Here is a 21,736-nt window from a genome sequence, read left to right on the forward strand (position 1 = left end):
CATCACTTGGGCTGATAATACTCTTTGTATCCATCTCTTAATAAACAACACAACAGGATGTCCTTTCAACCAACTTCAGATGACAGGAGCTAGGTTTCAACCATTTATTTAGACACTTTTGACTTTCCTAAATTTAAGGAGGAGTGTTAAGTTTAAGGTCTGCTAGGCCAGGTGGAGGAGTCTGGCTCTCCAGAGCCCGCCATGACCCGGGTGACCCTGGTGTCTCGGAAGAAGGTGAGCCGGTGGGACGGGGCACAGGCCGGGCGGGAATCTCTTGAGGATCGGCCCTTCGCGGAATCATCTGCGCCTTGTCCCTGGCAGATCAAGGGAATTAGGCTTGCCCTGTCCGAAAAGGGGGTGAGCAGATGGAGGAAGGTGAGCAAAACTCAGTGCGCCAGTTAGGAGAGAAGCATCGGAACAGCAGAGCCAACATTTCTTACTTTGCCTTTCCCGGCGTTTAGGGTTCCGGAGCCAGCTGTGCAAGACCGGGCAGAGCACTGGAGACTCTCGATCTGAGGGTTGTGGGTCGAGCTGCCCCACCCTGGGCAAGAGATTCTTTCCATTGCTCCGAGATGACTTCACAAATTTGTGGGCAGGAAAAATCCATGCCAAATTGCTGTCCTATGAGATCTAACCCATGGAATTGCTCAAACTGGATCTAAATGTGGCAAAAAGTGTATAAATCAAAGGCTGAATGATGCGGAGCTATTCCAAAATTTCGTAGCTGGTGGTGGAGCCTGCTCGCCGTTAAATTTCGGCATAACCCCTATCTACCGCGCTCCGTCCTACTTAACATCGCTTATGGCCGCGTCTCACCGATATGCCTTCATTAGAGCTAGGTTCAATGTCTTTCCAACAAACGTGCTGAGACATAGATTCACTAAGGGCCAAGTCCCTTCAATGTGTGCGTGTGAAATGAAAACATCTGAATCTCTACATCATGTTATGTTTATCTGCCCTTTGTACAGTTCAGTCCGTGCCAGTATACTAAACTCCATAATCCAGCCTATGGCTGACAAACTAGTAGACCTACAGCTTGCCTGGGTTCTTCAAGACGTGGAACCTTATATTACCCTACAGGTTGCTAAATTCCTAACAGCCGTCCTCTCGTACAAGAGACGGAATGGAATGTTAGCTGATTATTGATAGTTATAAGAATTTTCTATAATGACATCAGATATCGATTTTAGTGTAGTGCCTAAATTTTTTAATCCTAATCTTAATTTTTTCTTATGAATGGCTAATATCTGTCCTTGTGAGTTGTGAACTGTGTTATACTACTTGTGGTTTGTACGAGTCCGCAGTTTTATTTGATTTGTTTTGTTGTGTTGTGTTTCATGATGGGCGTAAAGCCGAATAAACATTTTGATTGATTGATTGATTGCATTGCTAGGGGTTGGGTCTCCAGCTGCCTTTGGACTACAACTCCCATCATCCCCAGCTAGCAGGACCAGTGGTCAGTGGTGATGGGAATTGTAGTCCAAAGACAGCTGGAGACCCAAGGTTGGGGAACTCTGGACTAGATGACCCTCGCGTCCCCCTTCCCGCTCTACAATGAACAAAACAGGTGTGTGTGGGGGGGGGGGGAGACAGCCTTCGCCCAGGCCTTCTCCACGCGACTCCGCAGCCCACGAAGAAGGCGCGCTGCGGCCTAGATGCTGAAGAAGACGCTTCGCCCCTCAGTTTGCCCTCAGGGGGAAGGCAGCCCGCCAAACTCGGCAGGCGCAACTCGGCCGCTCATTTTTGCCACCGACCAGAGGCGAAGGCGCACGAGGTCGGCTGGGCTGCCGCGCGTGGGTTGTGGGGCGAGCTGCCCGTTAATGGAGGGGACGCGGGGCCTTCCTTCAGCCGCTGGCCGTTGGCGAGCTGAGGCGAATGTTCTCCTTCCCGCCCGCGTCCCAGAGGCGGCCGTTGGCCAGAGAGCGCGCGCTGACCGCGTGCCGGCCTGTCCGGGGGGCAGTGGTAGCCCGGTCGCTAGGCAACCGCCAAGCGGTCACTGCCGGGGTCCGGAGAGCGGCCGTTGGACGGGGCGCGTGTCTGGAGGCCCCCTTTCCCACCATGGAGGCGATTAAGACCACGGCGGTGTTTCAGAGCGTGGACCCCTCGCTTAGGGCCTATTTCAAGAAACACTCCATACCCGACATCTATGAGGTAAAGGCCCCGCCGAAGGGTCGTTGGGTCACAGTGGCGGTGAACACGGGTGTGCGTGTGAATGGGGGTTTGCGAGGGGGACTGGCCCTCTGCCTCCTGCTCTGCTCTGAATTACTCGCTTCTGATTCCGTTATACGCTAGTGATACTCCCTGTCTCATCCCGTCTGTCTAATCGACCTGAGTTTCGGTGCACACGTCGTCCAGGGACCCTTAAGAAGAACAAAAATGGAACGAGAGAAGAGGAACGAACCCGTGTCATAAAAATGCTTCCGTTGCAGAAAACTGGCAAGATATAGAATATATAGAGAATTTAGTTTCAGGGCAAGCACTGCAGTTCAGGAAATGTTCATTTGTCTTTTCACTAGGGTGTTGGGGGGGGGGTGGCATCATTTTAAACTGTAATAAGGAGGGTAGAACAGCTAATTCAATTTATACTAAATCCTCTTTTAGGTCACAAAATCTGCCTGCCTGTTTGTTTATTACAGTATATAGCACACACACACACACACCCTCTCACAGAGCTTCAGGTTGCATCATAAAGATACATCTAAAAGCAATATAAAACCATCATTAAAATATTACTATTGAAAGCTTTCAAGATAAAGGCTAGAACCCCAAACATATTTAGAGTAAGGCCCTTTGGGGCTTAGTTTTGGATCAGCATCCATAGGATTACACGGAAATGAGGCAAAATGAGCCGTCTTTTGAAAACCAGTTCAGTATAGTGTTTGCCTAAAGGATAGACCCATTGAAAAAGTAGTCCCATTGAAATCCACGGATTTATGTAGGGTGGATATCACCCTCTGATATTAAGCCTGCAATCCTAACACCACTTATCTGGGACTAAGCCCCATTTAATTCAGTAGGAATTACTTCTGAGTAGACATTATTAGAACTGTGTTGTAAGTTAGGTTTTAGAAAAGTGCTTATTCTCTGGCTTAAACTTTTCAAGGAAGCTCTTTCCTTAGTTCTTCTATAAGTGTCGCTCAACTGCCTTTCCATAATGCTTCAACCATATCATGTCATACTAATGCCTGGAGAAAATATAATCTCAAGGGGAGATAGGGAATTATGATAGACACTTGTCAATAATTGCTTTGCATTTTGATTATGCTTCCTTGGAGCATTGGAGTTTGGGAGCATTTTATGGGCATCTGCCCCCACAAAAGGGGTGTTTTGGGTAGATTTCAGATATTCATATTGAAATAAGATTCAGGTTAGACTGGAAGAAGTTCTTCAATTTCTGAATTCCTAAGTATTCCTAAGCCTTTTATTTTATTATATAAAAGGTACAATTCATATTCTGCCAAACAGAAGTAACTTTTCCTGGACAATTCTGAAAGATGTTCTCTAAGGTGTTAAGAGTAATATTGGGCACTAATTTGGACCAAGTCAAGTACCAGTGAATTGTTGGGAAGATAGTATTTGTACATGTGATACAAGTAGGGATTTTTGTTATCACACCATGGGCACGGTAGTGCTGGCAAATAAACTGGCATATATAGGCAGAATCTGGGAAGCCTAAAATAATTAATTTAATGCAAATGAAATTTGAAATTCAAGTAATATGGCTTGGGGCCAAAACAGGAAGATGTTAATGTTACATTCTGCTTTTAAATTGGAAATACCATGTATTTTTAATCCATCAGAAAAAACAGCTTACTGTTTAGTTACTCTCTTGAAAAGCCTCTTCAGTGTTAAAATTGGAATACCAAGTGTGTGAACAGCCATATATTCTTATGAAAATAAAAGAATACAATACAAACCCAAGTGGGGTAATCTTATTTGATACCCAATTATCTATTTGGGATTGAGTTCACCTGTTGAGGGGTAGTCAGGGAGAGAATAGAGAGTGCAGTTTGATATATAGGCAGTAGGTGGCAGTTACAGACTTAGATGACTACATTGTTGTCAAACTTTAGCTTAAAGATGCTGGGATGGGGAACTGGAAAGTATAACTAAAGAGTTATGTGCTCTGATTGAATAAGAGATGCTCTCTTCCAAAGGTTGATAGGTGGATCTGTTATTTTGTCAGAATGGAAGTTTAGAGCCAAGTTGTAAGCTTGCTGTGTGTCTCCCCAAAGGTTGACTAAGATGTGGAGTGCATAACACAGACACAATGCTCTCAACTCACCTTTCAGTTTTTGACCACATGATCTTGGACACAGTTAGTTGAGCACTTGACTGAGTTTTAGTTACGAGCTTGATGTTGTGCCTGGGGCAATGGGTAAAGATCAGGAATGGGGGCTTTCCCCAGCATTCCCTCACAGGCAACTTTCCAGCCATTAGTAGGTGAGGCCATGTGGATTTGGCCAGAGACAAAAGCAGGTAGCTCAATGGATGTGACTCTTACCTTTGGACAGAAGGCTACATTCCAGTTACACATCACAAGTTTCTACCCACACAATACTCCATAGTTGGTGCAGACAAGCAAGAGGCATTATCACATTTCAAGGACACATTCCAAACAGGCAGAAGCATTTGAGGCTGATGCAGAGCAGAGCTGGTGGGAGATGTGACTGGGGAAGAAACTAAAAGCTGGATAGTGGGGCCTGGAGTGCAGCATTTGGCCTCTCTCCAAGAAGAGAGCCTCCTAGCATTTAAAATCTCACCACTACTGTAGCTACTCTCCTTTTACAAGCTTGTGATTTTGCATTGGATTCCTCATATTGGCTCTAAATTAAAAAAAAAAAATAGCTTAACATTTCATAAAATGAAAAATATACCTTTCTTTGGTAACTGAAATGTTCAGTTTGTGAGAAAGGGTATATGCTAAATGTTGGTTTTTTGAAATGTATTTTTTGTAACTGGTTAAAAATAAAAATAAAGAAGAATTCCCAGAATGCTTAGATTCAGGTTTTGGGACAAATACTCTTGGTGAAAGAGCCCCAGTAGAGATTTATAATTACAAAACATGCAGCAAAATAAAATGTACAAATATATGCTGCTTGACCTTTTAACCTATTATTATTATTATTATTATTATTATTATTATTATTTCCCCTTCTAATTTCCTTGCCCTTAGCTGTCAAAGAGACTACAAGTTTGGTAAATTAAAATTGGTTTACTTACAAACTCTTTAAAGGTCAAATATATGTGTTTTTCCAAAGAGCAGCAAGGAAACACATGGTACAATTTAGTTTCAAAATTGCTAAATGTTTCTAAATTATTTGATAGAAACACAGATATGGTTTGCTTACCGTAAGTCGTGTGGTCTGGGCTTGAAGTGATCAGCCCAGGTGCCCTTTCTGGTTGGATTCACATGTTGGAAGAGAATGAACAAAGGCTTTGCTAACCTTTTCTGCCAGTGGGACCTAGCTAAGCCTGGGAGGACTGTTTACTCCATGGCCTCAACCATTAACTAGAGCTAAGCATGCTGGTTATTTGAGGCTGATATTGATCCCACAAAAAGGACATGTCCAGTAAAAATCAAGTTATGATTAAAGAACCCAATTTACAGACTAGCTTTTATAAATCGGTGAAGCAGGCATCTGAGGATCATGGAGCTGCATGTTAGTTGAAATCATAGTGTAACTGGTTTAGTTTGTATGATAGCTTTGATGAGAGGAGCCGGATGAGGGAACTATTCTGAAGAAAGCAACTGTAAAATAAAGATGTTTCCATTTATTTACCAAAATGAAACGACGTGGAAAAATATTGTCTATTCAATTTAAATAGGGACAAAATATTTTTATATCATTTTACTTTTATTTTATTTTATTTTATTTACAGTCTTTATTTTATTTTATTTGTACCCCACCAATCTGATTGGGTTGCCCCAGCCACTCATAATGATTTCAGAAGAATGTATAAAGGTAATAATATTTAAAAGTTTGTCTTATACTTTTATACAAGTGTATTTGTTATATTTATTACAATTCCAAATGTGGATTTTTCATTGCAGGCCCTGTTGTGTGGTCTGCTAGCTATGCGTCCAGATGATCCACTCAGGTTTTTAGAAGAAAAGCTCAAAGAAGTAATGGAAAAAGGTCTATATAGTATTTTATGGTATGTATGATATTTTGTCTGTAGACTATAAATAGTGTGGCAAGCTGTTGAATACTGAAATATGGGGAAATGTTATTTAGGGTTCAATCCTGAAGTGAGTGGGAATACAAAAAAGTTCTACAGCTTTATCCTACTCCACCGCAGAGATGAAGTGAAGGCGGAGGAATGCTTTTCTGTTCTTTCTGTTTTGTGTTAATGTTTTTCTTACATTTTTCACTCTAATTGAAAACAAGTCCTTGAGTTTGGGGTCGGAGGAACCCGGGAAAAGTAGTTCTGGTTAACTTCAGCATCCATGGTGAGACCACCTCTAGTTCTACTTCAAATCTCATTACTTCCATGACAACCATAAGACAGTCTCTAGTTGCCAGTGCTCCCAACATACAAGACAGAACATATGTCATTGTTCTATATGGTGAGATGGTTGTCTGAATGTAGGGGGCATCTCTGTGACCATCATTGTCATGATCGGATCACTTCTAGGTAAGGTTTAGAATTTTGGCATCTACCTCCCCCGTGAAGTGTTCTTGACCCGCTGGTTTAAGCATAATTTCCATGTAGATGGGATCTTGTGGGTGCCAGGGAAGGCCCCTCCAGGACACATTTTATTTCTGAATTTTCTGCTTAGAAATGCAAATTAAGTAGTATATAGATGTCTTAAAAATAGTAACTAAAATAAATGTACACTTTGAGTCACTACGTTCGCAGCCCATGTGTTAAAGTCTGAGATAAGATGAAAGAAACCAGATAGGGAAAATAGCAATGATGAACTGTGGTTCAATTTCTGAATTGTTTCAGTTTGTAATTGGTTTTGTGCCAAGCAACAAAAGCGATAATTTAAAAGTTATTTCTGCAAGTTATTCTTGGAGGGTGCTTGAATGTGTTTCAGAATTGCTCAGAAATGAGCAATATTTGGAATGGTTCTGTCCAATTTGCTTCATTCCTCCTCCCCCCGGCAATGATATGCAGACAGAGGCTTTACATCTTATCTATACGAAAAACTTTTTTCAACATTACCATAGAAGAATTAGAATTGTCAAAACAATGGACTGTTTAAAATATATCAGCAGTAAAGTTGGATTTTTGGAAAACAGTGTTTCCCATGGTGTAGTAACATTTATTGTTTTTATTTCATTCCATAAATATTTAACAGTGGCTGCATTCATGTGTAATGATATGCCAGACTTTCTGGCTTATTGCAGTTTATTAGGAATAAGCAGTGTGCTGGTGAATGCTGCCTGTTCGCTGCTCCTCTAGCAAGAGTCCAAGCAAACAAACCAGGAAGCATCATTATTTGTTGCTCCAGGGCTTCAGGCTGGTTAGGATGTAACAGAAGACCAAAGCTTTTAGGTTTGTCTATCCCACTCACACCAAGGGTGATATGCACCAGCATGCTGCTTATTCCTGATAAACAGCAAAAGTTTGGCCTATAATTACATACAAATGTGACCAGTGTCTCTGAACACAACATTAAGTGTTAGTTACCTCAAAAATTGTTTTGGGCACTTCGAAACACACCCTTTTAGGTTAGGATTCAGTCACACACTAGCAGAATTAGGTTGCACAAAATTGATTGGGTTCAGTTGCACAACAAATCTGCTTCCCCTTTCCCCCCCATTCAAACTGTTTGCAAGGAAAATGACATGGGGAAATGCACTGGAAAGTGTGGGATAACATCATCTAGTCTCCCTGCAAACAAATCAGAGTGAATGCTCAATAAACAGATCATCTGGAAATCACCTTTAAAACTATGGTTCACTAATATAATTTAATAGTGGTGCTATTAGTGTTAACGGAAAATGGAAACTGTTATGTAATCATGTGATGCATACAAAAAGTAATATTATTATACCCCCCACCAGGGACACGTGTATTGATCCAGACCTAAGTCTAAGACTAAAAGCAATTTCAGATACATATTTACATACCCTTTTGGGACTGGATGATGATCAACTGGTAAGTATTTCTAAACCTTTTTGGCTAACTCTGAGTGGAGTAAGAACAGTTGCTATCCTCAAATGTATTTTACAAAGAATTATACTTTTTTGGATCCATACTCTGCTTTGTCTGAAAGTATTGAGAAAAAAAAGATCCCTACTCCCAAAGACCTCATAATATAAAACATCAGTCCTTAACACTGCTACTCTGTACCCATTAAACTCAGAGGGACATCTGGATAAACATGATTAAGATTGTGCTGCCAGAAAATATGGCATAAGGAAATAATTTAATAAAATTTCAAGTTAAATCTTGCAGTTGGTCCTCCAGATTGTTGGCATCCTTTTCATTTTAGGTTCTGAAAATGGATTGTGCAATTGGAACAGTAAAGCTAAAGGACCCCTGGACGGTTAAGTCCAGTCAAACCTGACTATGGGGCGCAGCGCTCATCTTTCTTCAGGCTGAGGAGCCAACGTTTGTCGGCAGAGAGCTTTCTGGGTCATGTGGCCAGTATGGTTCCCCTGATGGGCAAAAATGTGCCGCCAATAATTTGGGCTTTCCGGTCCTCTTTTGGTGCCTCATATGGACCTTTTGAGCACATCAGTATTGTGGAGGGCAGTTTAACCCTTTCATAATCTCAGCTAGAAGTAAGTGATTGGAGGGGAAAGTGTGCCCAAAAGAGAATAGAGGCAGATGGCTTTTATTTTTTGTTTTTGTAAAACAATCATGGGCAGACATCAGACTTTCGGGTTCAACCTAGTTATTTTACTATAACTCTGAGATCCATCAACCAGAGCAAAGTGCAAAATAGTGGCAGGAAAGAGGGAAGCATACTTTGAACTAAAAGGCAGGATGTTTCTGAGCAAGCCCATTCTCAGCTTAGTCCAGGATTTTATTTTCAATACCAAAGCTAACTTCAAAGTCCTGTCACACAAAAATCTATTTATGTTCCACCCCTCCCAAAGCCTTTTTCATCTCAACCACCTAATTTAGAGGAGGGAAGCCTTTTTGTTAAGCAATTTGGAGTCTGAATCCTTGCTGATCTACTGCAAGTTACTCAAGAGATCTACCAGTAGATCCTGATCCATCTTCTGCCCACCCTGGTGTAAAAGGACAAGAAGTAACTGCAGCAGTGGTTATTGCTGTTATTATAAATGCATAAGATCATGAGTATTGTACTTACTTCCTCAAACAATGAACTGCTTTAACAATGGTTGAATTTCCTTTTACTTCACAATCTAAACCACGGGTGTCAAACACAAGGCCCGCGGGCCGAATCCGGCCCGCCAGACCTCGTCATGTGGCCCGTGTAGCCGCCGCCAGCCGCCAGCCTTCACCTTTTATTCTCGCTTTTTTTTTTTGACACAAGAAAGTTTACATGGTGCGGCTCCCTACTCGCCTCCCCCCATCGCTCTTAAGGACGTGGCTGCTGCTTCAAATGTCCCCGTGTCTCTCAACTTGCGCCTTCGTCGTCGGGGGCCGAAGCAAGGCGGGCAGCTGGCTTCTCTCTCCCGCTCACTGCTCAAAAAGAGCAAGCGGAAGGTCAGGTCTCTCCGTGCCACGGAGGGGGAGTCTTTCTCCTCGGAGAAACCTTTTTATTCCAGCCTTGGATCTTCTCCAGGGATGCTGGATCCTCCCCACCCGCCCCCCAAACTCCCCTTTTCTTCCAATCCTCAGCCACCTTGGAATCCCTCTTGGTGGGAGAGAAGCGTTTTTGGCTTCTGCGAAAGGTTTCCCTTGCTGCCGCCGCCACCAACAGCGGCAGCCCCGTCTGTCTGAAACGGCTGCTGTTTGGTTTATTAACACGATTTTGTTATGTCTGCTCAGCTCCGGCCAAGCGGCTCCTTCTCTGCGAGCGGATCCATGTGCGTCCACGTTACATCGGGGGTTCCCACGGCCGCGTCTCCCGTGTCCCCCCCTCCGCCCTCCACCGAGGCGCGTCCCCTTGCAACATCTGAAATTATTTTCTCAGAAACGCCAACTTTGGGGCTCTTCTTTTCTTCTCTCCCTCTCTGCCCCCCCTCCCGCTGCTCTCACGCTCTCCCCCCTTGCCGATCCCAGGATCTGATTAGATTTCCAATCACAACCCAGTGCGCAATCGGATTTCTGATTTCAGCCAGGAGCAAGCCAGCAATCCGGAGCATCCGCGTCTTCTCCTCGCCAAACTCTCCGCGTTATTATATCCGTTTGCCTTGCCTCCAACTCCTCTGCATTCCCCCCTTCCAGAATCGCACATCAAATGCAAAGAGATACTGATGGTGGCGGCGGCGGCGAACTTGGTGGCGGGAGCAGGAGAAAGCAGGAAGAGAGAGAAAATAAAATTCCCACCAGATGTTAAGAATCCATCATCATCATTTATTTATTTTTAAAGGAGAGTCCGCTCCCAGGGTGGGTGGCTTCGAAAGCCCCTCTCTCCTCGCACGTCCTGCTATTGCTTCCCGATCCTTCCCGGCGTGCAAACTCGCCCTGCGGGAGGCATCATCTTCTCCTCCGTGCTGGATTTCACCAGCCCGGGGCTTCCCTTCCTCTTCATTTCGCCTCCCTCTCCATCTTTGCACAGCCAGCCTTTCCACGACCGACGATGCCCGTGATCAAGTTGTTCTTTGGGAACATGGGGTGGCTGGTGGGGGGGGGTGAGTGGGAGAGAAAGAGAGGCACGCGCACACACTCCAAACACCCTTAAAATAAATGTAAAGTGGACCGTCTATTACAAAAAACAGTAATAATTGAATGCAGTGACAATAATTTATGATAATAAAGAGTGGACACATAGTCCTACAGATACAACCAGCCCTTTGAGGGTGACCAAACTGCTGATGCGGCCCCCAATGAATTTGAGTTTGACACCCCTGATCTAAACTATTTCAGTTGCATTGGTTGCATTATTGTTTGATTTCATGCAATCAGAATATTGTAACAGCTGACGATGGAAGTGAAGTTAGTTATAATTATCTGGAGAGGGGCTGAATCTAGTGTTCAATCTCTTAACATAACTGTCAACAAATGTACAATTACATTTTACAATTAATTATATGGCATTACCAACATAGAAAGTTTTATTTGTGTACATATTCTCCATTTTGATGCAATTTTATTTATTCATTTACATTTTAGATGACTGAGGATTTATGTGATAAAGCATGGGACTTTTACAGCATTAACTTAAAGAGAATGTGCTTTGAGTAAGTATTTGGTTACCTTTAGCATATAAAAACATTACCTGTACTTCATTTCCAATTCAACATGATCACATACTAAATAGGCTATTTAGTGCAAAGTCACATATTGGGTAGTCATGGCATTTTAAGAAAAATGTTAGAAAAAATATATTGTTGCTTCAATTTGCTCCTTACATTTTGTTTGGATAGATAGATAGATAGATAGATAGATAGATGTATATATTCCCCATATACTTTCTATGAAATTACATTTTCCCATTTTCTTTCATTCAGGTAAAAACTTCATTAATATATTGTTTATTGTGGCTTAATAATTGCAGCGCCTGGATAGAGTATTGTTCTATGAGGAAAATTTCTAGGGAAATTTTTCAGAGAAAGATGGCTTTTGCAAAACACTTCTATGAACAAAAACAATTAAAGTTAAAGTTACAGCAGTGGAGCAATTGGGTGAAGTTTCGCCATGAACAACACAAAAGTAAGTCTAGCACTAACAGGTGGCCAATTTGGTTACAACTATTTACTATCTCATAGATCACAACAGGTGCTGCTTGGGCCTCTTGAACAGCACCATTAAATGTATTTTCAAAATGTGAGATTCATTTTGACATTGGAATTTGACTCACTATAATTGGTTTTATTTGACTGCTACAAAGTCCCAAAAGCATATTTCATTTTTATTCATTACAGCTTGCCCAGGGTTATTCAAAAATGTATTAGTATAATTCTCTCCCCCCCCCCCAATGGTTCTTATATCTACTTCACTAGGCTGAAAAACTTTCTGTGACTTGACCTTCAAGATCTAGCTGCTTTTACTAGTAACTGTTTACTTATCCTACATTGTACATCAGGCAAAGGTTAAAGATGAGGTTTCTATCAAATGACATCAGTTTTTTATATTGTATAGATATGTATATATATGTGTGCGTGTGTGTATTCCACACACACACAGCATATGCAACAGAACATGTCTCCAAGCATCTTCACCAATATGATAAATATGATAAAACATTGGTTGAATGAGATATAAATCCACTGATATAAATCCTTCTTTCATATCTACAAGTATGAGTAGGCAAATTACAGTACTGTAAATCTGAATTCATTTTGTTAAAAAAGAAGGAAATAATAACCCAGTTTTTCATCAATTTCCTTTGAGGCCTGGTTCAGAAGATCAAATTACTGTATTTGTCGCTCCATAAGATGCGCCATACCATAAGGCGCACCTAGTTTTTGGAAGAGGGAAAAAAGGGGGGGGGAATTCTGAAATCCCACAAGCCAGGACAGCAAGCGGGATCACTGCACTTGCTGTCCTGGCTTATAGGATAGCCGCACGAAGCCTCTCCCGGGCAGTGGGAGCCTTCATCTCCTGCCCAGGAGAGGCTGTGCGCGGCTAAGGCTCCCTTAAGAGCCGCACTCCCCTTAAAGAGCGCACAGAGTGTGTGTGCGGCTCTTGGGGGCTTTCCCCCGAAGAGGGCAGCCTTTCTCCCTCCTCGGGGAAAAGCCCCGAAGAGCCGCACACATGCTCCACGTGGCTCATTAAAGGGAGTGCTGAGCAGAGCCTCCCACCTGCATTCGCTCCATAAGACGCACACACATTTCCCCTTAATTTTTAGGAGGGGAAAAGTGCGCCTTATAGAGCGAAAAATATGATAGCCATCTTTATTATAGTTAGTTAAAACAGGCCAGGATAAAACTGTGGTTTGCTCAGGGTCCCTAATGGAATACCTGTGTGCACCATGGTGCCCTTGGACTCCTCTCCTCTTTGTACCTGCCAAGGCCCCACTACTATTATTATTATTTAATGTGTTTATTTGACTGTTTATTTGTTGGGGGTTGCCTGCTTTTGGGGGAGGCGTGGGCTGCTTATTTTTGGTTTCGTTTATTTGTTTCTGAGTATATTTATGTCTTTTACCTGGTTATTTGTGAGTAGATGGGTTCTGAACATCACCAGTTTTTTTGTCAATGAAACTGATATTTTATAATTCACACAACAGCCCCCAAACTCGAAAAGTTTGGAGACTGCTGGTTCAGATCACTATCTGAACCAGCTTTGAGAGTCAACCAACTTCCTTGCTTCAGTCAAAAGGTAATGGAAATTATTGCTTGTTAATAAAGTTTCTGCTTTTCCATTTATGTTGTTTATCCAGCAGCAGCAAGGAGGCTTGGGAGAATCTTTGATTGCTCTTTACAGATGATTGTCTTAAAGGCTTGGCGAAAACAGACTGGTTTTACTAAAAAGGCTAAAAAATACAGTGAGGTATGTTTTCTATGATGTTTTGATTACCTCTGTGCTCTTCCAATACATGTTATAGAAATTCATTTTTTGTTGTTGTTGTTGTTTAGTCATGTCTGACTCTTTGTGACCCCATGGCCCAGAGCACGCCAGGCCCTCCTGTCTTCCACTGCCTCCCACAGTTTGGTCAAACTCATATTAGTAGCTTCGAGAACACTGTCCAACCATCTCGTCCTCTGTCGTCCCCTTCTCCTTGTGCCCTCCATCTTTCCCAACATCAGGGTCTTTTCCAGGGAGTCTTCTCTTCTCATGAGGTGGCCAAAGTATTGGAGCCTCAGCTTCAGGATCTGTCGTTCCAGTGAGCACTCAGGGCTGATTTCCTTCAGAATGGAGAGGTTTGATCTTCTTGCAATCCATGGGACTCTCAAGAGTCTCCTCCAGCACCATAATTCAAAAGCATCAATTCTTCGGCGACCAGCCTTCTTGATGGTCCAGCTCTCACTTCCATACATCACTACAGGTTGCGAATGTGATCTGTGTGGGATACACATTCGCAACTCGCAGCGTTCGCAACTTGCAGCAGCGCGTCTGCGCATGCGCAGGTTGTGATTTGGCACTTCTGCGCATGTGCAAAGCATGATTTAGTGCTTCTGTGCATGTGCGACCACCGAAACCTGGAAGTAAACCGTTCCGGTACTTCCGGGCTTTCAGCAGGTCCATAACCCGAAAAAACGCAACCTGAAGTGTCTGTAACCCGAGGTAGGACTGTATTGGGAAAACCAGAGCTTTAACTATACAGACCTTCGTCAGCAAGGTGATGTCTCTGCTTTTTAAGATGCTGTCTAGGTCTGTCATTGCTTTTCTCCCAAGAAGCAGGCGTCTTTTAATTTCGTGACTGCTGTCACCATCTGCAGTGATCATGGAGCCCAATAAAGTAAAATCTCTCACTGCCTCTGTAGTAATCTAGGTGTAGCGGCATCCCACCGCTGCCACCATGTAGTAATGTTACCCCCCAGCCACTTGCCCCTCCCTCACCTGTCTCTGCTCTCCGGCCAGACCAGGTCTCCTAGGGCAGGGTTGGCAGGCACGTCACTTTTTGCAAAAACAGAACAAACTCCACCCGGTAGGGCTGCCACCACTCCCTCTATTCCAGGGGACCCAGAATCACAACCCAGGGAGAAGGCTGTGACCCGTTATCCTGGCTGTCCCCCACTCCACAAGTTGTTTCCACAGACTTGCAGACAGAAATTCTACGGTAGAGCGTAACCAAGCGTAAGGCTAGGACTTAGCTATTCCCCCGGGAAGGCACACAAACTAAAACAGTTTCTTTTCTTAAAAGTTTATTTTAAAACAACATAAGGAACATGCTAAAACAGCAGGCACTTCTTTTGAAAGTCACAGATAAGAAAATAAAGATGTTGCATAGTATAGCTAACTTTACATACTCACAAAGTCTAACACAAATAGGATAGTTGAAGTCCTTTTAAGAATCCGCAAACTGAAGGCTTTTGAAGATCTCCATTTCAAAAGATGAAACGACGGCTATTAGTTTGGGACATCACCACGGGCACCTTTGCAGATTGCAGTGGGCAATGGCAGAGAGCAACTTCTCAAACAATTCCCTGATCTTTGATTCACAATTCGCACTTGGCGTCATAACTCTCAAGCCAATCATAAGTCTTAATTAATTTTTAAATTCACCAATGACCGAGTCAATCCATCTACCCCTTGGCAGCTGGGTCAATTTAGAATCCAAACTTTAAATCAAAGGGTTTCCTCCCTTCCGTGGAAATTATCCAGATACACATTTCCAAGCAATTCAAGGACAGATAGCATCATGGGGGGGGGGGGGGATGTTCACACTCTCAGACCCAGGTGTTAGGCCTTTCATTAAATCAAGGCTTCCTTGATTCCAATAAACCTTTCACGCCAAGGAGCCAGCTAGTCTGGAGTTTAAAGAGACACAACTTCTTTCCCAGGGTCCTTGTGGCTGATGGCGTTCCCACAAGGCTTCACTCTTCTTACTTGACCAAGGAATGATTTCTAAACAGTACCAACTTTACTACAGCCTCCATTTCTTCCCCTTCTATTTACTACATTTTGCCAGCTGTTCTGATCTGAGTGAGTATGCACGGTGCAAGTATGTAATTAAAAATGCAAGTGAGCAAATACTGATTCATTTCCATAGAAACTATGTGCCTCATGACTGCCCAGTAGTCCATAGATTAGGAGATTTACAGGTTCAGCACAGATGGGGCAGTTTACACAGAAAAAAATTGGCCACCATGATATCTCATTCTGAAACCACTTTGTTTTGATATAAGACCATGCAGCAGGGTTTACTACTCTTCGGTTCTGTACTAGTCTACAAAACTGGAAGGGTGGAAGATTTAATTTGGCTTAAAAAGTTGGTTAATCCCAACCCTTCACAGTTTCAAAGTTGTAAATAAAAAATAGTTTGGGTTTGCTGTGCCCATGTGTTTTCATGTGAAGGCCTTTTTTTTCAGTGCAAATTGTATTAGCTGAGAAATATGACAACTAATGGGATCCAAGCTGTAGTGGAAGTGACAGCTTCAAAAAAGCGATTTTTCTCAGGGCCACGGTAGGGAAGAAAAGTTACATTTCCCTTTGAGGCCTGTTCTGTGCCCATTAATTATCACCTCCCTTAACTGATGCAATTTATATTTTTTAAAAATAAAATCTTTGTATCTAAGACACATTTAAAGTCTCATGTAGTTTGAGAACGGATTTCTTACATTTGTCAAAACCAGACTGTAGTTTGAATAACTTAACTTTGTTGTCCTTTTTGTGTACATTTGGCAGCAAATAGTAGAAGATTCTGAAGATTTTCTTAGTGTTGACTATCATGGTGAAAAACGTGAAAAACGTGAAAGACATGAAAAGCATGAGAAACAGGATAAAGAAAAAAGTCACTCTTTAAAACATTGGCATGAAGATTATATATCAGCACCACCTATAAAATCAGGCAGAGATCATATGGCAAAACTGCCAGAAAGAGCAGTGGCCCAGGTTAGTAAGCACAGTTTAATAGGTTTAATTCAAGCTTCTCTGAAGGCTCAGGTATGTCCACAAGGGAGAAGCCTGAAGGCAGGAAAAGGCACAAAATTGACTAGCAGATACCAACTTCCCACTGCAGATATAGTAAGTTTGCCAGAACCTGGAAAAGTGCAGGGCAGGAGCTTTGATCAAGTTGTTGGAGCCATTTGAGTCCCAACTAGTGGAGCCTCAGACATAGTTCTTTTTATCCATTATGGACATTCTCCAGTTAGAATGTTCTATCTGCATTATTAAGTTTTTAAACAGTACTAAGCTGCCACTTATGTATACTTTATCCCAAAGCAGCAGAGGCAGTGGGTGGGGTGGGGAGTGAAATGAACATATATATATTTCCTACTGTTCATTGGGTTTCTCAATGGCAAGCATTCACCCTGTGCACTCCCACCAGGTTGGAGAGGTGAAAGTGACCCCCTGCTCAAGTTGGGGGGGGGGTCATTAAGACAGAGGAATCCCTTCAAGTGTTGATCTTGTGGAGAAAATGTGAGTTGGGGTGGTTGGGGGAGGGATATTCACTGTAAAATGACAAGAGGTGAATCACTCCGAGTAGTTACCCTAAATGTCATAGGATTAGATATCCTAGTCACACTTTAGAGTGATGAGATGAGACATCTGAAAAAGGAATACTCGGATACAGTGCTGTTCCAAAATACATATCAGTGGTGGGAGAAACTTTACATGCAGCAATTGGAAATGGGCATGGATTGCAGAGCACTATGCTGCAGCTATATTTTTTGAACCAGGAGAAATCTAAAAGCTAAAGATCAACAATGGACAAGTTTTAAGCTTAAGTAATGCTTTGCATGTTACTGTGTTTTTGTGTTTTGAAATTAGGTCTTCCATTATTTAACTATAATTGATTTGGCAAGATGTGCTCAGGTTAACCGAAATTGGAAAGCAATGACACAAATGGGTTCAGTATGGAGTAATGTAAGTACAGATGCTTGAAACCAAGATTTAGTACCAATTTAAAAAAAAAAAGAATTGAAGAGAAATCCCAATAAATAATGGTTCTCCTTGTTAAATTGGCCTATTGTCCTTCAAATTTAATAGTGCTGTCAGAGAATAGTTATGTATCATATAATGATTGCTTTGGCTAGAATTGTTGCACAGACATAATTTTCTTATAGCCTCTTATTTAAACATACGCATTTTGGATAGAGATAAGCTAATTTTGATTTGGCTATCTAATATTCCAATTACAATTAATCAAAAACTGGCTTTCCCATATGTTTGAGGGATTAATGTAAATTGATGGCAAAGTTTTAGAGTCTAAGGGCCCCCTTGTTCTTGAAAAAGGGCTTCAATCCAACAGAGGTTGGAGATAGATTTTTATCCAATTCTCCCTTCCCCATGCAGCTTCCCATGCCTTTTCCAGGGCTGTTCAGACAGGAGTGTCAAGGAAAAGCATGGGGTCTGAGCCCAAAATATTTTGTGCAGAACCCTAGATCTCAGTCAAGGGGTGGGGGGACCACTGCTGCTTTAGCAGATGCTGAAGATTGCTGGGTGGGAATCGGCATTCATTGGCTGTGCAGGAGGAATATGCTACCACTGTGCAAAAGCAAGCCTCAACATTACTAATTGGCTGCGGGAAGCCCAAGAAGGCAAAGAGCATTATGACTAGTACATTGTTGTAATAGTAGGACTCATTAGTTGAATCTGGCCCACAACTAAATCAGTAGAAGACTGTAAAAAAACCAAAAGTGAATAGAAAAACAGCGAAAGACAGATGAATAATTTATGAATAGTAAATATGGAAAATGTGGATGATTCCTAACAATGAACATTTGAAGGGCTCTCCATAATCCCCACCTCTTTCCCTAGAATATCATCTTTCACAAGTTTGGGAGAATTTCTTTCTCCAAGCTTAAAACTAAGCTAAGCTGTTTCTTCAAGTGGCTGCTTAGCTGTGCTCAGTAGCTAGGCTGCCAAGCACTTTGGAAATTGGGGCCAGAATGTTTCATGGAAATGACATCAAGTGCAGCTGACTTGGAGTAGTGACTCAGCTTTGTTTTAAATTAAGAAGAAATCAAATCTTGTGTCAATCTCATTGAAAGATTAACCCCCCCCCCAAAAAAAATAAGTACTATCCCAATGTGCCACAATATTGCGGGCTGAAACTTTACCCCAGTACTAGGCATTTGTTGGCATATGAAGCACATAATTTCTGCCTCTGTATTGGGAAGATTCCTAGATTTAGCATAGATATTGTCCTGTACATCTCTACCCATATCCTGTTGTCATTGGACTTCAATGTATTTTCATTTGATTCTCCTGAACTACTCACCTTCCAGAAGTGAAACAATTGTTTGTATTTTTAGGATGACAGATTTAATGAACCTTAACATTTGTAATGCATAGAACTCTTCGTTGTTAATTATATCGGAATATATTTTCTGTTTAGATTAATTTTTCTGCAGTAAAAGAGAAGATTAAAGATAACATAGCTGGAAATATCTTGCTGAAGTGGCATACTAATGTGCTGAATTTGAATCTTCGTGGTTGTTCTACTCTTTATTGGTTTACTTTTAAAAATATTGGTAAGCATTTTATTAAATTTCTAATTTCTTTTAATTGTCTTGCTGTTTATGTGTCCATCTTTTTGAAATACAGTCATACCTCGGGTTGAATATGTTTCAGGTTGAGCATTTTTGGGTTGCGCTCCGCAGCGACCTGGAAGTAGTGGAACGCATTACTTCTGGGTTTCGCTGCTTGGGCATGAGCAGATGCTCAAAATGACATCATGCGGATGTGCGGAAGTGGCGAATTGAGACCCACGGATGCGGGTTGCATTCACTTCAGGATGCAAGGAGGGCTCCAGAATGGATCCCGTTCGCATCCAGAGGAACCACTGTATTCAGAAAAATGTATAATAGGTTTAAAGGTAAAGGGACCCCTGACCATTAGGTCCAGTCGTGACCGACTCTGGGGTTGCAGCGCTCATCTCGCTTTATTGGCCAACGGAGCCGGCGTAGAGCTTCCGGGTCATGTGGCCAGCATGACTAAGCCACTTCTGGCGAACCAGAGCAGCGCACGGAAATGCCGTTTACCTTCCTGCTATTTATCTACTTGCACTTTGACGTGCTTTCGAACTGCTAGGTTGGCAGGAGCAGGGACTGAGCAACGGGAGCTCACCCCGTCCCGGGAATTCGAACCGCCAACCTTCTGATCAGCAAGTCCTAGGCTCTGTGGTTTAACCCACAGCGCCACCCGCTAACTGTAATAGGTTTACAGTTATGTAAATTCACATACTTTGAGGCCCCAAATGAAGTTCCCAGATGAGGGTTATCCTTTTGTAACTAGCAAGGGGTAAGGAGAAGGAACCAAACTAGCTGTGGTCAGCACTGCTGGAGATCACTGAGCCTGTTTTAGGTTCCCATTTCCTGTTCTAGTAATTCTGTGGGGCCATTCAGGATTCACTCATTTTTCTATTTCAGCAGTTTTAGACTTTATTAGCCACTGAAGTAACACTTTATTCCCCTGGAACTTGTTTGGCTTTTGGGTTGCAGCTTCAAATGTCAACCATTAGATCCCTCCCATTTTTCATTTACTCCGTAGTGTTGCATACTCTCTTCCTGCAGCAACTGGCTTCAAGTTGCCTGTAAATCCAGCCCACCCCCAACAACAACAGCTGTGTTATTCTGAGTCCAATGTCTGCCTTGTCATCCTTTCCTGTCTTTCTATACTGTGAATAACTAAGACCATTGGGGGGAGGGGGTAAATCATTACGGATATTTAAAGTGAGGAATTTTGTAAGTTTCAACTTTTAAAATTTAGCCAGACACCTGCATCTTACTTTGGACCCATAGGAATGTATTTCCCTCTTAGTAGTCAGTTCTTCAATACTTGAGATCACTGTAGGAAATAATGCTGTGGCTGCAATCCTGTGCCACATATCTAGGAGTACAGTGGTGCCTTGGGTTAAGTACTTAATTCATTCTGCAGGTCCGTTCTTAACCTGAAACTGTTCTTGACCTGAAGCACCACTTTAGCTAATGGGGCCTCCTGCTGGTGTCACGTGATTTCTGTTCTCATCCTGAAGCAAAGTTCTTAACCTGAGGTACTGTTTCTGGGTTAGTGGAGTATACCCCACTGAACTCATGGGGACTTCTGAATACAGTGGTACCTCGGGTTACATACGCTTCAGGTTACATACGCTTCAGGTTACATATGCTTCAGGTTACAGACTCTGCTAACCCAGAAATAGTGCCTCGGGTTAAGAACTTTGCTTCAGGAAGAGAACAGAAATCGTGCAGCGGCAGCACAGCGGCAGCAGCAGGAGGCCCCATTAGCTAAAGTGGTGCTTCAGGTTAAGAACAGTTTCAGTTTAAGAACGGACCTCCGGAACGAATTAAGTACTTAACCCAAGGTACCACTGTATATGTGTATAGGATTACAGTGTAAAGGAATAAAAGTAAAAAAACCAGGAGGTGTTCCTGGACAACCTTACAGAAAATTTAAAGGTAAGTTGCCAGTTTTCCATCTATTTCATTTTAATTTGGAGCGCTGAGGGAGGGAATGTAAGTGTTACACACACAACCCTAGCTAGCTATTCCCTCTTCCTGCCAGGGCTCCTTGTGCCCCACCCGAAGGTGTTCCTGAAGGACCGAGGATCCTCCAGAGCAATATTCCAGCGGCTATAGCATAAATCAGCCCCCGAGTATAATTCATGTAGGCTCTTTGGATTCCAGAAAATGATTTTCAAGCCAAATAACACATGTGAACCTTTAGAGTTATTGGAGGAGTATTTTCAGTTTGTGAAGAAGCTCTGCTAGAGTTTACAAGCAGCTTTTTTCAATTGAAAGCATTCTTGCAGCTATGATGAGGCTACAGATTGAAGCTGAAGTTGATCTTAATCCTATGCTTGGCTCACGCCTTGATAGTTTCGTTGATGTAGGAAAGATAGTGGATTTTCCCTGAATCTGAATTTACATCATTGGTTTGTCAGTCACCAGTTTTGTACTGTGGGACAAATGTCATGACTGATCAATACTGATGTACATTTTTCCTCTGCAGAGAACATAGAGTTTCAATATTTTCCTTCTTTTTACAAGTCAATAATTTTTATTTATTTATTACACTGATATCCCTCTTTTCTTCCAAAGACTGCGAGGTGGCATCATCCCCCTTTCTATTTTAACCTCTCAACAACCCT

At 42.4% G+C, this 21,736-nt stretch overlaps 1 protein-coding gene across 2 annotated transcripts in view; it reads left to right on the forward strand.

Annotated features, from left to right (window-relative positions):
* The first annotated feature begins 1,612 nt into the window (after nt 1-1,612).
* FBXL13 (F-box and leucine rich repeat protein 13) overlaps nt 1,613-21,736 on the forward strand; it is a 72,376-nt gene continuing 52,252 nt past the window's right edge. The window contains exons 1-9 of one of the 2 annotated variants that reach the window (XM_083701408.1): nt 1,613-2,151; nt 6,056-6,159; nt 8,019-8,112; nt 11,209-11,276; nt 11,594-11,748; nt 13,421-13,530; nt 16,330-16,536; nt 17,416-17,511; nt 18,986-19,121. In XM_083701408.1, coding sequence (XP_083557534.1) covers nt 1,876-2,151; nt 6,056-6,159; nt 8,019-8,112; nt 11,209-11,276; nt 11,594-11,748; nt 13,421-13,530; nt 16,330-16,536; nt 17,416-17,511; nt 18,986-19,121 — 1,246 coding nt within the window. In that variant the 5' untranslated portion in view covers nt 1,613-1,875. The remainder of the gene's footprint in view (nt 2,152-6,055; nt 6,160-8,018; nt 8,113-11,208; nt 11,277-11,593; nt 11,749-13,420; nt 13,531-16,329; nt 16,537-17,415; nt 17,512-18,985; nt 19,122-21,736) is intronic. The other variant, XM_083701409.1, reaches the window with a different exon arrangement.

This window comes from Podarcis gaigeae, assembly GCF_964106915.1.
Source record: "Podarcis gaigeae genome assembly, chromosome: 10".
Classification (NCBI taxonomy): domain Eukaryota; kingdom Metazoa; phylum Chordata; class Lepidosauria; order Squamata; family Lacertidae; genus Podarcis; species Podarcis gaigeae.